General features: G+C 33.0%; 3 protein-coding genes across 6 annotated transcripts; 2 read left to right on the top strand and 1 right to left on the bottom strand.

Moving 5' to 3' along the window:
* The first annotated feature begins 7,111 nt into the window (after positions 1-7,111).
* On the top strand, positions 7,112-9,036 carry LOC113395271 (peroxynitrite isomerase THAP4-like). 2 transcript variants are annotated; one of them, XM_026632842.2, is made up of 3 exons: positions 7,112-7,139; positions 7,458-7,617; positions 8,259-9,036. In XM_026632842.2, exons 2-3 carry the CDS (start codon positions 7,473-7,475, stop codon positions 8,612-8,614), a joined length of 501 nt encoding a protein of 166 aa, XP_026488627.1. In that variant the 5' UTR covers positions 7,112-7,139; positions 7,458-7,472; the 3' UTR covers positions 8,615-9,036. The 2 variants fall into 2 exon arrangements, with proteins under 2 accessions (XP_026488627.1, XP_026488626.1); XM_026632841.2 differs by lacking the exon at positions 7,112-7,139 and adding an exon at positions 7,220-7,243.
* Positions 7,422-13,540, top strand: LOC113395270 (ADP,ATP carrier protein). Of its 2 annotated transcripts, XM_026632839.2 has the most exons (2): positions 7,422-7,433; positions 12,521-13,540. In XM_026632839.2, the coding sequence occupies exons 1-2, from the start codon at positions 7,422-7,424 to the stop codon at positions 13,385-13,387; spliced, it is 879 nt and encodes a 292-aa protein (XP_026488624.1). In that variant the 3' UTR covers positions 13,388-13,540. The 2 variants fall into 2 exon arrangements, with proteins under 2 accessions (XP_026488624.1, XP_026488623.1); XM_026632838.2 differs by lacking the exon at positions 7,422-7,433 and having other exon boundaries at positions 12,240-13,540.
* Positions 10,117-11,598, bottom strand: LOC113395272 (transcription initiation factor TFIID subunit 10-like). 2 transcript variants are annotated; one of them, XM_026632843.2, is made up of 3 exons: positions 11,445-11,598; positions 11,205-11,375; positions 10,117-10,382 (listed from the first exon to the last, which is right to left on the bottom strand). In XM_026632843.2, exons 2-3 carry the CDS (start codon positions 11,372-11,374, stop codon positions 10,163-10,165), a joined length of 390 nt encoding a protein of 129 aa, XP_026488628.1. In that variant the 5' UTR covers position 11,375; positions 11,445-11,598; the 3' UTR covers positions 10,117-10,162. The 2 variants fall into 2 exon arrangements, with proteins under 2 accessions (XP_026488628.1, XP_026488629.1); XM_026632844.2 differs by having other exon boundaries at positions 11,205-11,368; positions 11,445-11,583.
* Positions 13,541-16,274: the final 2,734 nt, after the last annotated feature.

Genomic DNA, 16,274 nt, shown 5'->3' with positions numbered 1-16,274 from the left:
GTTCCGACTTAAAGACTGACTTGAAGAATGTACTTAATAATATATGTCTTAATGATAATGTCTCTTCGCCCCCTTGTTTGTACGGTGCCTGTGTATATAGCAACGAAGCGAACGAAAGCTTTGTTTGATAAACGATATATTTATATTATTATAATAATACTTAGAATGTATGTATTTTATTAACTAAACTTGTATTTTCTATTAATAATAAACGATTTTATTTAACTTGATCGTGGTTTGAATCAAATTTATTAATTAAAATTTTACTCCCTTTCAGTCGATTCATTGTGAATTCAAAATGGCCGCCATCACAAAATGGCGGAATTCAAATTGTTCCTTTTAATTCCCTAAATACAAGAACGGGTATCAAATGTAAAGGCTTTACAAATATAACATTAAAACGGAATCCTAGACATCTAGTAAAAACAAAGAACTTCATCCATTTTAAATCGAGTTGTCGAGGTTGATGATTCGTTGATAGCAGTATACCACGCAAGATAAGCTAAAAGATAAAGATTGCCGAGGACTGTGTGGCATTTCCCCTCAAGACTTGAGCACATATTGTATTAAAGCTCTCATATTATTTTTTATGAATTTTATTATTTATTTATTTATGATATATACATCAAAGAGACCCTATATCCCTAAACTAGATGACACCGTATCTTAGAAACCAGTGACTTCTCAGTCAGTGCTTACATTGTTAGACTTATTATTAAGTGTAAAATTTAATTTATTTATAAAAAAAGAGTTGTGTCATGGGACACCCAGTCAAACGAAGTTGCTCTTGCTATGTATTTTGTATTAAATAGCAGACAATGAAATTTATTAATAACGTTTCAGAATAAATAAATGATATGTCGGTGCCGCTTAGTAAAAATCTGTTTAATATTAATGGCCAATTAAGTTAGTTATTTGCGACACTTATACTAAAAGTAATATCATGTAATTATATATGTATTTATACTTTTATATTCTGTTTAATATTGACAGCTGAGAAGTTAAAACTCTTTAGACAGTTCTGTCAATTCACAATGTTTACTACAAATGAGCAATCTCTTTGAAATGTATAATAAAATTTCAATCGATAATTTCTTGAAAGTAATTAATTTAAATTTAACAACATAATATAATGTGAGAATTTAAAACAATGCAACAGAAAATTCATTAATAATTACAATACAAAACTTGCAACAATTCCATCGAATTATGAGAGGTACCGAGTTACAATTATTATTGAATTCGCAAATATGCTTGGATGAATATAAAAATTACCTAATGTTTTGTTCGATATTTGATTGACATGAGATCAAGTTTTAAAAATAAAAAAAATGCCAGAAGACCATGCGTCGAAAGCTTACGTTTGCCGATTCCAAGGCCTTCCTTGTTCCAAACAGGACCAAAGAATGCTCACATTTTACCCCATCCCCAATCTAGCGCTATAAATCGTCCAGTATGTCATTGCCTGCAAGACCAATGTTCTGGACAATTTTGTGACAGCTTTAATGATTGTATGATATCGGATTCCTTTAATGAATCCGAAAATGAGGATGATATACATAGGGAATGTTTAAATGAATCCGAAAAAAGAGAAACCAACGGGGAAGGCAATGAAATCAATGAAATATTTCGCTTAGGTGATCGCTTGGGTCGTGAAACTAATTCGGCACTAAATAACAGCAGGATAGGGAAAACACCAGTGACAGTCTTGCCATCGAATACTAATAACAATGAATATGACAATTTATTCCATCAACAAGCTAACCAAACATCTTCTCAAATGCCATTAAATAGAGATGCTGTACAAGATTTGGAATCCACGGAAAACAATAGCATTCCAATTTCCCACTCCCCTCCAATCCACTTCAGAAATAAAGACTACATACCTGTAAACACTTTAGACAATACAGGTGTATCAGAACAAGAAGGTCATAGAACTGCAAATATAAATAGTTTCGGTATTAATTTTGACACAACCAATAATGATAGACAAGCTTATGATAAAATTAACCGCAATGAAAATCAAGTTATGTTTCATAAGGATGTAAAAGAATACAATCGATCTCAATTACAACAAAATTTAGATCGTACTTATAATATTGATAAAGGATCATCACAACCTAAAATACAAGATATTAAAGATACTTCGACAATACCACGACCTGATAATAACAAATCACTTCATAACGACTATTTTAAAAGAGACGTACATCCTGCGATTGATGTATCAAATCATTATTGTCTACCTTCGTACATTCAAGTTCAGACCGCGACTGACGTACAAAAGGAAGTAAGTCATATAAGAAACGCTACAAATCCACAAAAACAATTAGCAAGTTTGACAGAATACAATTCAAATAACAAAAAGGAACACCATGAAAACGATTCACACCAAGCTCAATATAAATCTATGGCTGAAACTCACAATGAACAAAATATAAATAATAATATTTCGCCTGACGAAAAAATTGACGAAGGAATACGTTCAGGTCGACGTCACGTGTCGAATAAATCAACGCAATCGTCGAATTTATACCAATCACTTCAAATTAATCCATTTGAAGATACTCCGAGTCATTTCACTCATAATAACAATTCTGCTCTACAAGAATCTTCAACAGTACCCGAACGTTTTAATCATAGCACGTATTCTCAAGAAGACTCTAGGAAAAACCATTGTCAAAATAAAAGTAAATTAATAAGTCGTAACCCCCAATCGTCAAATTCTAATAATAGAATCGACTTCCACAATTCTAGTTCTGGGCTTTCGAATCGACAGGGACCTGATTGCTGTCGTGGAAAACCAATATTAAAGAAAAAGGAATCACGATACAAAACACACAAAATCAGTTTCGAAAAAGTTTCAAATGTAGATTGCGCTTGTTCTAAGTATTACGGAAGAAGTAAGTCGAGTTACGAAAAGGATTTACTTAAAAAAACATCCTGCACTCGCAAAGTTGGTTCGTCAACTTGCTCTTCACAGTCTTGTATTATGAATCAAAATCCGGGATGCCTTTGTCGCTACCCGCCTTCGTACAAACATCTCAGCTGTGCAGGAAATATCACTGGCACTTGTTATTGTAGTAGGAATAACCAAAAATAAACGACTAGATAAATATTTTTGATAACAAGCTTTTGTAAATAAAATGAGCCAATCCTTGGCTTTAGACAACCCATTCTTGACATATTTTCTAATATACTAAATATCTTATAAAATATTTTTCATTCTATTATAAGTTCGGTGAAGGTCGTTTTAAGTACGGATCTTCTACTGGTATAATTAAATTGGCAACATTGTGCCATGCCGTGAGTATATTTTGTTGGAAATTAAAAGTATATTAAACTGAAATCTACACGGACATCACTGTATAAAATTTTTTAGGTCAGTTGAATTAAACACTGTACTAACTTTCGTGAATTGTATATTTTATTACACTTTATGATTCTGTCCTCGTTAAACGCCCAAGCCAGACTCCATTAGCAACAGTAAAGTAGTCGCTGTGATTGGCCAACGCTTCTGATTGGTTCAGATTTAGTCAAATTACCGCCTAATAATGGAAACATTAATTGATCGGGAAAAAATCAACCTAAATTACTAACAAAACATTTTTTAATAGAAAAACACCTTAAATAATTTGCAACTATTTATTTACACATTCAAATCCATAATTACGTCTAGAAACAGTGAACTTTGGGAGATTTAGGATACATGTGTAGATAATATAAGATCATCACAGCAATAAAAGAAGGATGAACAGGTAGAAAAAGAACAAAGGCACTCTGTCTTGTTGTTTAACGTCATTCATTGGTTAACAGAATTAGCCTCTCCTTTCCACCGGTGCGGGGTAACTCTAGCAACTGGTCAATAAAAAGTCACAGCGTCACTTATTATTTAGTCTTACTCTGGCTTCCGAACAGTACAGCCGTTTCTATAACGCTCGTCCTTTTCACTGGTGTTTAGAAAATTAAATAGTGCACGTTCGAAATACTTGTGTATGTGCGTGTGAGTTCTTGTACTCGTGTGCGTTTTTACCCGCTTCTTTAAATCAAAATTGAAGATAGCTATCGCGTTTATCATCTTAGGGCAGCTTAAAAAAATACACAATGGAGCAGCTCGGGTCTCTCGCGCCCCGATCCACGAATCGTAAGGCGAAAAACAATAGGGACCAATCGCAACCTAAAAGATCTAATGCTCGGGTAGATCCTGCTTTGCTTAATTCCGTTACCCCTGCTTCTTCCACGTTACTTGCGACCGCTAATATGCATCCGTGTGTCAAACTTCTTCCACCCATAATTATACCTGAAAAGTGTTGTTGGGCTCGTATTTCTAAAAAGTTTAAAATGGCTTGTATTCGTCATACATACGGGCGGTCAACCAAAGATGGTATTGTAGTTCAACCTAAGGACTTAATTACACAACAGAGACTAACATGGTTATTGAGCATAGAGCAAGTAGGTTTCTACTTCGCGCAGGAACTGAAAGTGATGATCCGTGGCCTTCCGGTAGAACTGAATTGCGAAAGCATTTTTGAGGACTTAAAGTCGCAGAGACTTCCAGTACGTGAGGTACATAGGATTTACCATCCTATTTCAGGATCGCCTTACAAATTAGTGCTGATTGTACTTGACCAGTCTTCTGAGGGAAAGCTAATTTTTAAATTGAATGCAGTTTGCGGTATATCAAACATAAAGTTTGAAGAACCTCGGAACCTTGGGCAATGTCGACGATGCGATTCCGCTAGTTACTCTGAGCGTATCTCCCTAGACTCACCTCGAGAAACAACGATGTCAACTCAAAACTCCTCCGTGGTTCTTCAAGAACCAGTTACAGCCCGTCAGACGTCCTCCACACCCCTTCATGCACCCGATCAAGGCCCTGAACTGTTGCTGGCATCTTCTACGGATCTTCAAATGCTCGATATAAGGCCTCAGACGTCGTCCTCTATGGACTATCAGAATCCCGAATGTAATTCCGAAACGCCATCAGCAATGGTTAACAATACTGCTGATGAAATTGATCGAATACCCGCTCTTTGGTCTAATTTAAAAGCTTTGTTTGATCTCATCGACCCGAGAAACTTACAAGAAATCCCAGATTTCATAGGCCAATTAAAAGCTAACCCCAAAAATCGATTTGCAATCATGGCACAAAACACGGACCTGATAGATCGTCTTCATAAATTTCAATTCTAATTGAACAGTTACCAATATTTTGATCTTCTTGGCTAAATAAATCTATGAATGTCGAAAAAATAGCTAAATTGAATTTTCATGTATTTAATTTGTGTATCGTACTCGTAAAGCTTAGCTCGTGCTCGGCGGTGAGAGGACCTGCACGTGTATGGTGAAAATCTCATAGGTATCTCAACAGATACCTATAGTTCGGCTCAACAGCCATACTTTCGAAGAACAAAGAGCCGAGATGGCCCATATCTTGGCTTATTATATTATCTAATTGTTTATTTTCTTATTTTATTGTTATTATTATAATTCTTTAGGTTTTTATCTCTTAACACTGTATACATATTAATTCAAGATATTAAAATAAGTAATAACATGTAAAATAGTAAGTAATAAATAAAATTAAAATAACTGTTTATTTTATTTTCTGCTGACGCTACAATACCACAGATGTATAGAAAATATAGCGTGAGCACCGCTGTTTCTGTTTTTCTCTTTTTAGTAAGTATTTCGGTTTGCAAGGGCGTTCTAAGCACTGATGAAATAAAAAAAGGCACTATCATCATGGGAGCATCCGCAGCTTTCATTTACGACATCTCGTAGAACGAGCTATCTCCATTCAATCCTCACATAATTGTGAGGAACTTCCGAGCGTGATAATTCACCGTCGGAAGCGAGAGCTTGTCACCGATTATGGCTGCCGAGGAAAGATCCAAGGGCACTCCATCAGCATGTGGCTTGTTATTAATTGCTAGAATGGCGCTACTTCAGTTAGGTATAAGGTATAATCATAAATTAATAATAATTATAGTGGATCATTTACTTTCAGTTCGTGTCAAAGTTACGCACAAAAACATCATATCCTTCAAACTCTGTATTGGTCGTCAACGTGATATCAAATCGAAACGACGCGATGTTGGAATACGTTTAGTAAGTAAGTAGCAAAACTATTTTCTCATCTGTGTATTTTTTTGTATCTCTAAGTGAATAAGGAATATAATAGCTTCTATTTTGTTTCAACCTTATCGTACCTTTAATAATCAAAAAGTCAAATAATAGGTAGTTTTGTCTTTGAGATAGATATTTTTTTATTAATATTTTTTCATACTTATCAGCCCCTTGGATTATTTCGTTTTGGGCCAGAGTGGAGCTAATAAAAGCAAGCCTGATGCGAGGGGCTAAAAAATCGTACTCTTTTTGGTCCAAATACCTACCAATCTCACTAAGGACTTAGTATTGGACCTCACATGGTAGACAGATGAGTAACGCTCTTTAACTAATATCGCCTGGTCAGGTGTTAAGCGAATCATCAAGTTGATGTGGAGCATCAACAAACTTATTACCCAATCTAGATAATGAAAATGGCTAATCATCGACAATAAAAGAGGTTCCATGTTTTGATAAAAAACAATCCAAGGTGACTGATGAATTTTAGCGAAGATCGTAATCAAATAAGTATTGTTCTATAGATCGACTTTTGAAGATAGAGTCGATGAATATGAAACGGTGGTAACATGAAACGAAGGTGATTTTATTATTATTTAGTTTTAATAAAACAAATTTAAAGGAGAAAATAGACATGATACTGAAGTCAGTTATTAGGAGTTCTGACGAAATTTCATTCAATATTAATCTTTGTTAAAATGTTATATGACTATTTTGGATTATTTAATAGAAGACAGTCCTGTAATACAAATAAATAGTAGTGCTATGGAAATTGAATGTTTGCTGGGTTTTTTTTTCGATAGATAGATGTTCATTTCTTCTTGGCAGGCGCCTTATAAATTCCATACATTTTAAGAAACGCTTTTAATACACAAAGGTACTTTTTCTTTTTTTTTGTGTCTTTTATTTGTACCAAAAAGACACAGATTAATTCGACAAGTACTTATTCTTACCTCTTCTTTATACTTCATAGTTTTAATTCAGTGTTGCTCTGTCTGTTGACCAAAAAAAACGTAAGTGACAACTGACAATATTATTCTTTTAATATTTATATTTTATTTTTATGTTAAATCATCAGTGAATGCGTTTTATTCATTTAATATATTTTAAATTACTGGTAAAAAATATTTTTTGTAAAAATAAGTACATACCTACTTATATACTTATGGTTTACGTAAGATGTTTTTTCAACTTAATTTAAATTTTAGGTATAAGAAGCATCATAAAGTGACTTGTTTTACTGATATTAGAAAACAACGATTAAATTGAAGTTAAAAGGTTAAAAAGAAAATTAAATGGCTACTGCTGTAATGTATTGAAATAATTTATAGTTATAGATAATAGTAATGCTGCAATCTAATGAAGAAATTCACGAGGCTCTTGCACCAATCTCTTGGCTTTCTGGACGTTGGGTCACTGAAGATGGAAAAGGACACTACCCAACCTTAAAAGATTTTCAATATCATGAAGAACTAGAATTCATATGTATTGGTAAGGGATTATCAATAATTTCTTAAAATTCATATGTATTTGGGTTGTGGTAACAACATACACTCTCCCTTCCCATTCAAAATAAAAAAAATAAGTATTCAAATTCTGGCAACTAGTTCAGGGCAGGAATGACTAAAAACAATAGTTTGTTCATATGCTATTCATCCAAACTGAAAAAAGCTTCAATTATAATGTTATTTAGACAAGGTTCCATTTTAAACACCTTTTAACCAATTTTAATCTTATTAGTTTTAGTTAAAAAACATAGTATATTATTATTAGTAGAATAGTATTTATAAAACAACACACAGCTATTATGGCCCAGCACTTTGAACATGTGAATCCAAATCAAAGATTACAGGTTAAAAACCTAGCAAACCACTGTTTTTCATTTGTTTAATTTTTGCTTATAATTCATTTATGTAAAGAAAGATCTGGAAGAGACCTGTGTGTATATGATGAAATGTAGGTGATAGTATGGCTCTACCTAAAACCCATTTCGAAAAGGAAGGGAAGCTTTAGCCTACCAAATAATCTAGGAATATCCCACATATTTCTTAAGTTATTTATTTTACTATTCTTAATACACCAATATTTTTAATTAAATTGATAATATTTAGTATACAAATCTTTAATTCCAGGACAGCCTATGTTCAATTACATCTCAACATCAAGACATCCTGAAACAAAGAAGCCTATGCATCAGGAAAGGGGCTTTCTCCGTATAAATCCTGGAACACATGATCTAGCCTTTCTTATCAGCCATAACTTTGGCCTCACGTCTCTTGAAGAAGGTGCCTGTGATCCAGAAAAGAAAGAAATAAAACTAGTCACAGCGAATGTATCAAGGGCTAGCTTTTCAAAACCACCCTACGTCAAAAACTTCAAAAGAGAACTACGGTTATTGCAGCCTGATACCTTAGAAGTTATACTTTATATGGAGACTGACAATACACCGCTGAGTGAACATTTAACAGCAATTTATAAAAAAGTCTGAGATCTATCTATTACTCTCTATTTCATATTCTACCACCACATAGAAATAATTTTAGCCTATTAAATTACAAGTAGAGTTAAGATAGAATCACAGCTTTAACATTGAATTGTCCTAATATAATATTTTCAATGGTTGAGATTTTGATATCTATGATATTTACTATGGATTTGTAAAATAATTGCACTATGAATGTTGATAATTTGCTATTAGAACTTAGAAGGAAATTTAAAGTGAATATTAGTAGTTAAGTGGAACAGTGATCAGGTGGCATTTGCTAGTTCCTCTAATATAAATTTTAAAAAAAGTATTTTAAGTTCTTGTGTTAAGAAGGAATTTCGGTTAATTTATTGAATTATGATTGCTGCGTGGGATGTGTGTATTTTGTGTATCAATAAAACTTATGATTTGTTATTAATTACATAGATTGTAGTTTCATTGTTCAAAACATATATAAGTACTTTTTTAATATGTTTTTCTAGATTGAATCAAAACGCCGAGTTTTCTTTTCGACTCACCTGCTTGTAATAGAAAATACTGAATAAACATAAAAAAATAGAAAAAGTTTAAGTAATTATATAATATGTAAATAAGACCTGTAGGACTATAATGGTTATAGCATAGCAACAGTTGCAATGCTATAAGCGTCATAGTACCACTATAGGGCCATTCTGAAATAAGAAACTCGAAACTCGATAATTAGCGTGAGAAACAGAGTGAATTCTTACAGAATCGCACTGATGAAGGTAGGTCTACGATAGTTCAGTTTACTGCCATTAAAAAAAAATCAATTAAAACAATACAAGGAATTTATAAGATCAAGGTCGCGACCTATGATGTCGCGTTTATTAAATAACATAATTGTGGACTTTGCTTTACTGCCTCTGAGGGTAGATCGTAGTAAAATCTTTTGGGTCCGAATTTGGTGAAGGCTATAATCGTTATAGTATTGTCACTTTATTTATTATCAAGTTTTTAACTTTTATATTTTAATAATTGAATATTTCGACTTCAGATACCGATGCTTGCCTTTTGTTCCATTATCCAAACAAGTAAATTTTTGCAAGTTGCTTTGGACATATTTTTTGTATTTTATAATTGCTAATTTAATAGTTAACGAAATAAAAATAACAAATAGATTTACCTTCCAAAAAGTTAAATAAAAAAGAATGTAATAAAAAAAGTTTAATCAGTACAAGACAATAATTGTATACAGATAATTATTATTTGACATGTAATTGAAAAAAAAAATTATTAAACCTATTTTTAAATTCAAGACAGACACAAAAAATAAAACGAATATTTTTTATCTTTTATATTTACAATTTTTTTTTGTCACAAATGTTGTTAAATATAATTAATTATTTGAAAAATTAAATTTATACCAGTCTCACCGTGGGTATATGCCATTTAAAACTTAAATATTAATAATAAATTCCCACTAACAGCCTGTTGTTCTTTTAGAATAATCTAAAGATTGTGATTATAACAAAAAGTAAATCAACATTCTCTAGACATTGTATTTGATTGCTAAGATATAATTCCCTATACTTAAACAAAATAATGTGGTTTCTTTGCTGAGATTCCATATTCCTGAAGGGCAGGCACTAAATCCTCCATCGTCATGACATATTTCTTTTCCTTTGGTCCTTTTTGGTTCTTAGAGCTCTGATTAATTTGACTCGAGGTTCTCATTTTACAGTGCTGTAATGCATCATTGGCTATGTCTGACAAGAATTTCTGGGACGCTAATGCTATTAGTCTAATCAATCTGAAATTAATAATTTTAGAAAAATTAAAACATGGCAATGGAAAAAATATAATAAAGTTTTAATAAAAATATGCAGGATCAAATATTGTTCAATATTGCTTGGGATGCAAGCTCCTGGCAACTAACACTGGCTGCTACCTCAAGCAAACATCAGGGTGATGCGGCAAGTACAAGAAGCACAAGAGGGGAAGTCTCCATATAAAGCCTGTCTTACTACATGAGACACGTCTATTAGATATCACTTTATATTCCAACCATAATAGGTCAAAAGCCAAATAAACAATATTTGACATCAAATTGAGGAAATATCACTGGTCGAGAGCTACAAATAATCTATGACATACATTATGAATTTGCGAAGAATTGTGTCATCAACCAAATTGTTATCGAAAAGTGCATAAAAATTAGTGAAATCAAATAGTATTGTTTTAGAAGTAAAGATATTTAAATTAAGAACTGTTATTAGCGTTCAATATAGCTGAGCTTTTAGCAAATTGTATGTAATGGAATATGTTAATATGAGGTTTATTTATCTTCATTCTTTCTAAGATTGGAATAGGCTTTAAAACTTATAAAAATGAAAATTACAAAATAATTGTTGACAACTATACAGATACACAATATTAAATGACAATAAATTATATAAAGAAGAAGATAGACAAATGTATTTATATGAATCCAAATGTTTTATGGATAATTAATGTTTTGATAGAATTACTATACTATGCTTTCTAGAGACAATAACTGTGTATTGTAAATAAACTTTATTTATGTATATAGAATAAAAACTTCGTCGATCTAAACATTTTATACAATACATACCTCGGGTCTTGTGATTCGAAGCCTGACATGTTCAAGTAATATGCAACAACAGAATCTGGGATCGAAGGGCTATAATTTTCAAGTTGAAGAAGGAAATCGGTCAATGCATGACCAGCACCGCTGTCTTCATCCATCCCGATAGACGGCGAACTCATACGACTCATCTGCATACTAATTGTTTTACATCAAAATAAATAAAATCAGAATTATAACGTTTTTAAGATCATCGATTTCACTTACCTACGAATTTGTACAAATTGGATTTTTGACAGTTAGTCTTAAAAAAAAAAGAAATGTCAATTTTACCAGATTATTAATTTTCCTCATCAAGTATACTAACAAAATTAAAATAGTTCTATGACCAAGCGTTATTGATTGTAGTGTATAATGGCAACACACTGAATTGCGTTTTGTTTCTACAACGAAATGAAAATTAATGTAGTTGATGGACTTCATTTTGTTCTTATTTCTTATTACACTTTTAAAATGTGTATTAGGAATTCATATTTTAATCATAATTATCTTTTTTAGCAAATATATAATGTACTTACTCTTTTTGTTACGTAATCACGAATTATATTAACGTAAAAATATAGATAATATAGGACAATAACTGCTTATCATTTAAGTGTTGCAATTGTTACTTGATTACCCCCAATTGATACTTTCCGATATAAATATATTAGGTAAGACCTTATTTTCACAATTACTTTCAAATAACAAAAGGAATATAAATTTAATATTTTTGTAAAGAAACGATGTATAAAATATTTATAGCAATACTATTATAAAATACGTTTTATAATTTCGGTAGAATAATTTTTTGAAGAAAAGTATTGTCTTAATTTCAATATATTTATAAAAACCAAAATATGATTTAATGTTTATACTTATATTATGATATATAGTTACTCAAAAGTTAAAATTGTAATTTAAAATGTTGCCATTTATAATAAAAAAAAAAAGGAAATTAGTTAAAGTTAAGCAAAAACACTGACCTCGTGGTACTTTGTCGTTAAGTTGGCAACATCTACCCCTTCCTTCCTTCTTTTGCGCCGCTCCTCTAGGCAGAACTGCGAGAGAACGTGATCGATCGAATTTCAAAAAAGGCACACACCTACCCTTGTGCTCCCGAGATCACGGAATTACTTTATATCTCCTGATTGAACAAATCGGGAGTTCGTGTTTCGTGATTTTGTCATTCCGCGTGTGAACTCGCAGATTCCCACCCGACGCTCGCGAGGCAAGCATCCAGTGAAGAGCTCACTTAATTAAACAAAATGTCGAACCTCGCCGATCCAGTTGCGTTCGCTAAGGACTTCCTCGCTGGTGGTATCTCTGCCGCGGTCTCCAAAACAGCAGTAGCTCCCATCGAGCGTGTCAAGCTGCTGCTTCAAGTCCAGCATGTCAGCAAACAAATCGCCGTAGACCAGCGCTACAAAGGTATCGTCGACGCCTTCGTCCGCATTCCCAAAGAGCAGGGTCTGCTCTCATTCTGGCGTGGTAACTTCGCCAACGTCATCAGGTACTTCCCTACCCAGGCGCTAAACTTCGCTTTCAAGGACAAGTACAAGCAGGTCTTCCTCGGAGGCGTAGACAAGCACACCCAGTTCTGGCGCTACTTCGCCGGTAACCTTGCGTCCGGTGGTGCCGCCGGAGCTACCTCCCTATGCTTCGTGTACCCACTCGACTTCGCCCGTACCCGTCTCGCCGCCGATGTCGGCAAAGGTGATGGACAACGTGAGTTCACCGGTCTCGGAAACTGCATCAGCAAGATCTTCAAATCCGACGGTTTGACCGGTCTGTACAGGGGTTTCGGTGTGTCCGTACAAGGTATCATTATCTACCGTGCGGCCTACTTCGGTTTCTACGACACTGCCCGCGGCATGTTGCCCGACCCCAAGAACACACCCATCGTCATCAGCTGGGCCATCGCACAGGCCGTCACCACAGTTGCCGGTATCATCTCGTATCCCTTCGACACGGTCCGTAGGCGTATGATGATGCAGTCTGGACGTGCCAAGGGCGATATCCTTTACAAGAACACCATCCACTGCTGGGCGACCATCGCGAAGACTGAGGGAGGTTCCGCCTTCTTCAAGGGTGCCTTCTCCAACGTCCTCAGAGGCACAGGTGGTGCTTTCGTACTCGTCTTATATGACGAGATCAAGAAGCTCCTCTAAATCTAATGTAAGAATTGTTACCATAATTTCAATTGTGATTTAAAATCACCGATAGGCACTCTCCTGAAATCATGTATTATTTAGACGCGAAATAACATCCTAGTAACTTATTTTTAGTTAAATAAAGTGTTATACGATGATTCCAGCAAAAAATTGTTTCATTAATATTATAAATTATTGTTACATAATTGTTCAACATAGGCTGAATGATAAAAACAGTTTAATGTTCTACTAAACTTGATTAAAAGAAATAAAATTTAACTATGTAATTGTTCCAAATTTGAATTTAGAATTATATGAAATTCTCTTCTATAACTGTGACAGTTATGTAACAACCTCATAATAGTATATTGGTCAAAGTTTGATTCAAGTTCACTGTGAACTCATTAAATATCTTAGTGTAGTCGAAGTGATATATTAACTGTTCTAGATTAATCATAACCTCTAAATATACATAAAGGGAGTGATAAGTGGAGCGACTGATGTTGTTATGTAATGCTTGAATTAAATTTGCTGTGAATTATCTTAATCAAATGAGGGCAGCTGTTATGTAACGCTGATCCTGAATGGTTTTGGGTGTGAGTGAAACTTCATTTCTAGTGCTCAGTGTTCAGGGATTTATGTAACTCAGTAGGTAACAGTGAATGTGTGAGTGGACCGCATTAATATTGTGAATTGTTCCTCGGTGTGAGTTTTTTGAATAAAATTCATACAAAACGAGTGATTATAATATGAAAATTTTATGTGTTTTTATTACTGTTACCTACTTAGTTATCCTTAAACTTTAGAACATTACTGATGTCTCTGTTAAGCAAGCAATACATAATTAAATAATTGAAACTTAAAAATCTTATATTGGTATTTAAATTACCTTTAATTTACAAAATCATCCCTTTATTAAATTGATCAACAAAAGAAGAGTTAAATGAAAAGTAATAGATTTTCAAGTGTTTAATATAATTCAAGTAAACTTACAATATATTATAAACATATATGATAATCAATTTTCTTAAATTATGACGCTTCTTACATAACAAGCTTTTTTTTTAAATTATCAATCTAAGGATATTATTATAATGTTCAAATAAATATACTTTACTACACATAGCATTAAAAAAAAATTAAATATCGAAGACGATTTTTGGGCAGTATCTATGAATGAATTGCTTACGTCATACATGAAATACGGATCCAGGATTGCGGCTGCGTGGTGACCGGTGACGTCAGATAGCCTTGAGTAGGTATGAACTTTGATCCTAAATTCTGAAAACATCAATTTGGCTATGTAGAGCTCAGTTCATACTGTGAGTTTAAAACATTGTTTATTAAATTAAAAGAACACTTGAATATGAACTCTTAGATAAATTATTATTATACATACAGATAGTAAAAATTATATATTTTATTCCAACCTGATCATACTTTCGTGATATATGCTAGGACTTAAAGCATATAACTCAATTAAATATGTACTTAAAAGATCACCTTCAATAAGTAGGTTAATTACATAGCATATTAAACTAGAAATCAATGTAGACTTATCAGTACTTTGTCAGTGTACGTCTTTATCACCAGACCAGGCGCCATTAGAATTTTAAGAGATCGATAATCACCTTAGTTTTTTAATGTCTATCATGATTATTATGGTGACTAGGGCATCCTTTGTAGATATTATTATAAACTTAATTTCATAGGAGAGATCTTAGAAATTATCATAATATATTGAAATATACTAGTAATAAAAAGGTTTTAATGATATATTGATTTGATTGGAATAATATACTAAATAAGATATTCTATTGACGTTTTTGCTTGAATGACTAAAAAACAATACTATTTACGCTTATTGATCATAATATAAATTATTACAAATAGGCATAAGGTCAAGAATCAAAACAAATAACATGCATATATAATAAAAGATTGTCTGTACGTGATATTGGCCTGTAAGACTGGAGATACACCATCTTTGCGTATCGATTATGCAGCCTAACGTAAAAAAAAAATTTCAAAACCGTTAGCAGCTGATCTCGTTTTTTTAAGCAGTCTTATTTCTATTATCCACGACGTATTGTCCGTGCGTTCGCTATTTTTTTCTATTATTTTGATTTGTTTTTTTTTTTATTTCGTCAGCATCATATTTGAAATTTTCGGATTTCTGTGGTTTTATAATTATTTTTAATTAGTTAAGCTAACTCTCTTGTTATGTGCCAATATCACCATTGAAGGAATCATGCTTGCTTATAAAATATGTGCGAAAGTTTGACTATTATACGTACTTAAGGCTTATGCGCTTTGTTAAGGCTGGATTCGCCATGTTGTATTGTATCAGGTGTTTGGTGGTAGACTATCTGATGTGTGGCAGATACCTACCCAAACAGGCTTGCAGAAAGCCCTATCACCACGTCGAGGCTGCTAGGCACTTCTCGTTGCCACTTTTTACTGTTCTAGCTTCCTAAAATATATTTTATTTATTATAACACAATTTTATCCATAATTAAAACGTACCGCTATCCTTGGCCTTGGTTAATCCGGTCCTGTAGCTAAGACTATTCTACTTTCGATGAGAAGTTGAGGAGCTTATTCCACCATACTCCTCCAATGTGATTTGGGGTTTGATACATTCATCCGACATAAGAATAACTCCATTTGACCTTTTCCTTTACCAATAAAAAAAGTAAAACAAAAAAAAGTCGCCATTACTTGACTCTACATTCAGGATTGACTCCAGACAAAGGAACTAATCAACTGTCAACGGCTTAGATATTAAACTTTGTAAATAAATATTTTATTAAAAATAATAATAGCGAAGGGTTTATTTTGTTTATGCGGACGTTGTGTGTTACTATGAATTGTTATTTTTGATTTAATCTTAACTTCACCTCGT

Source organism: Vanessa tameamea, chromosome 29, assembly GCF_037043105.1.
Source record: "Vanessa tameamea isolate UH-Manoa-2023 chromosome 29, ilVanTame1 primary haplotype, whole genome shotgun sequence".
Lineage (NCBI taxonomy): Eukaryota > Metazoa > Arthropoda > Insecta > Lepidoptera > Nymphalidae > Vanessa > Vanessa tameamea.
Note: the sequence above shows the minus strand (reverse complement) of the source record. Positions and strands in the feature narration are given on the sequence as shown.

Excerpts from the sequence above, each read along its gene's own strand:
- LOC113395271 (XM_026632842.2), top strand. The coding sequence starts at position 7,473 with ATGCTGCAATCTAATGAAGAAATTCACGAGGCTCTTGCACCAATCTCT. Across the intron at positions 7,618-8,258 it reads ACTAGAATTCATATGTATTG|GACAGCCTATGTTCAATTAC; the intron begins GTAAGGGATTAT and ends CTTTAATTCCAG.
- LOC113395272 (XM_026632843.2), bottom strand. The coding sequence starts at position 11,374 with ATGCAGATGAGTCGTATGAGTTCGCCGTCTATCGGGATGGATGAAGAC. Across the intron at positions 10,383-11,204 it reads TTCGAATCACAAGACCCGAG|ATTGATTAGACTAATAGCAT; the intron begins GTATGTATTGTA and ends TATTAATTTCAG.
- LOC113395270 (XM_026632838.2), top strand. The coding sequence starts at position 12,485 with ATGTCGAACCTCGCCGATCCAGTTGCGTTCGCTAAGGACTTCCTCGCT.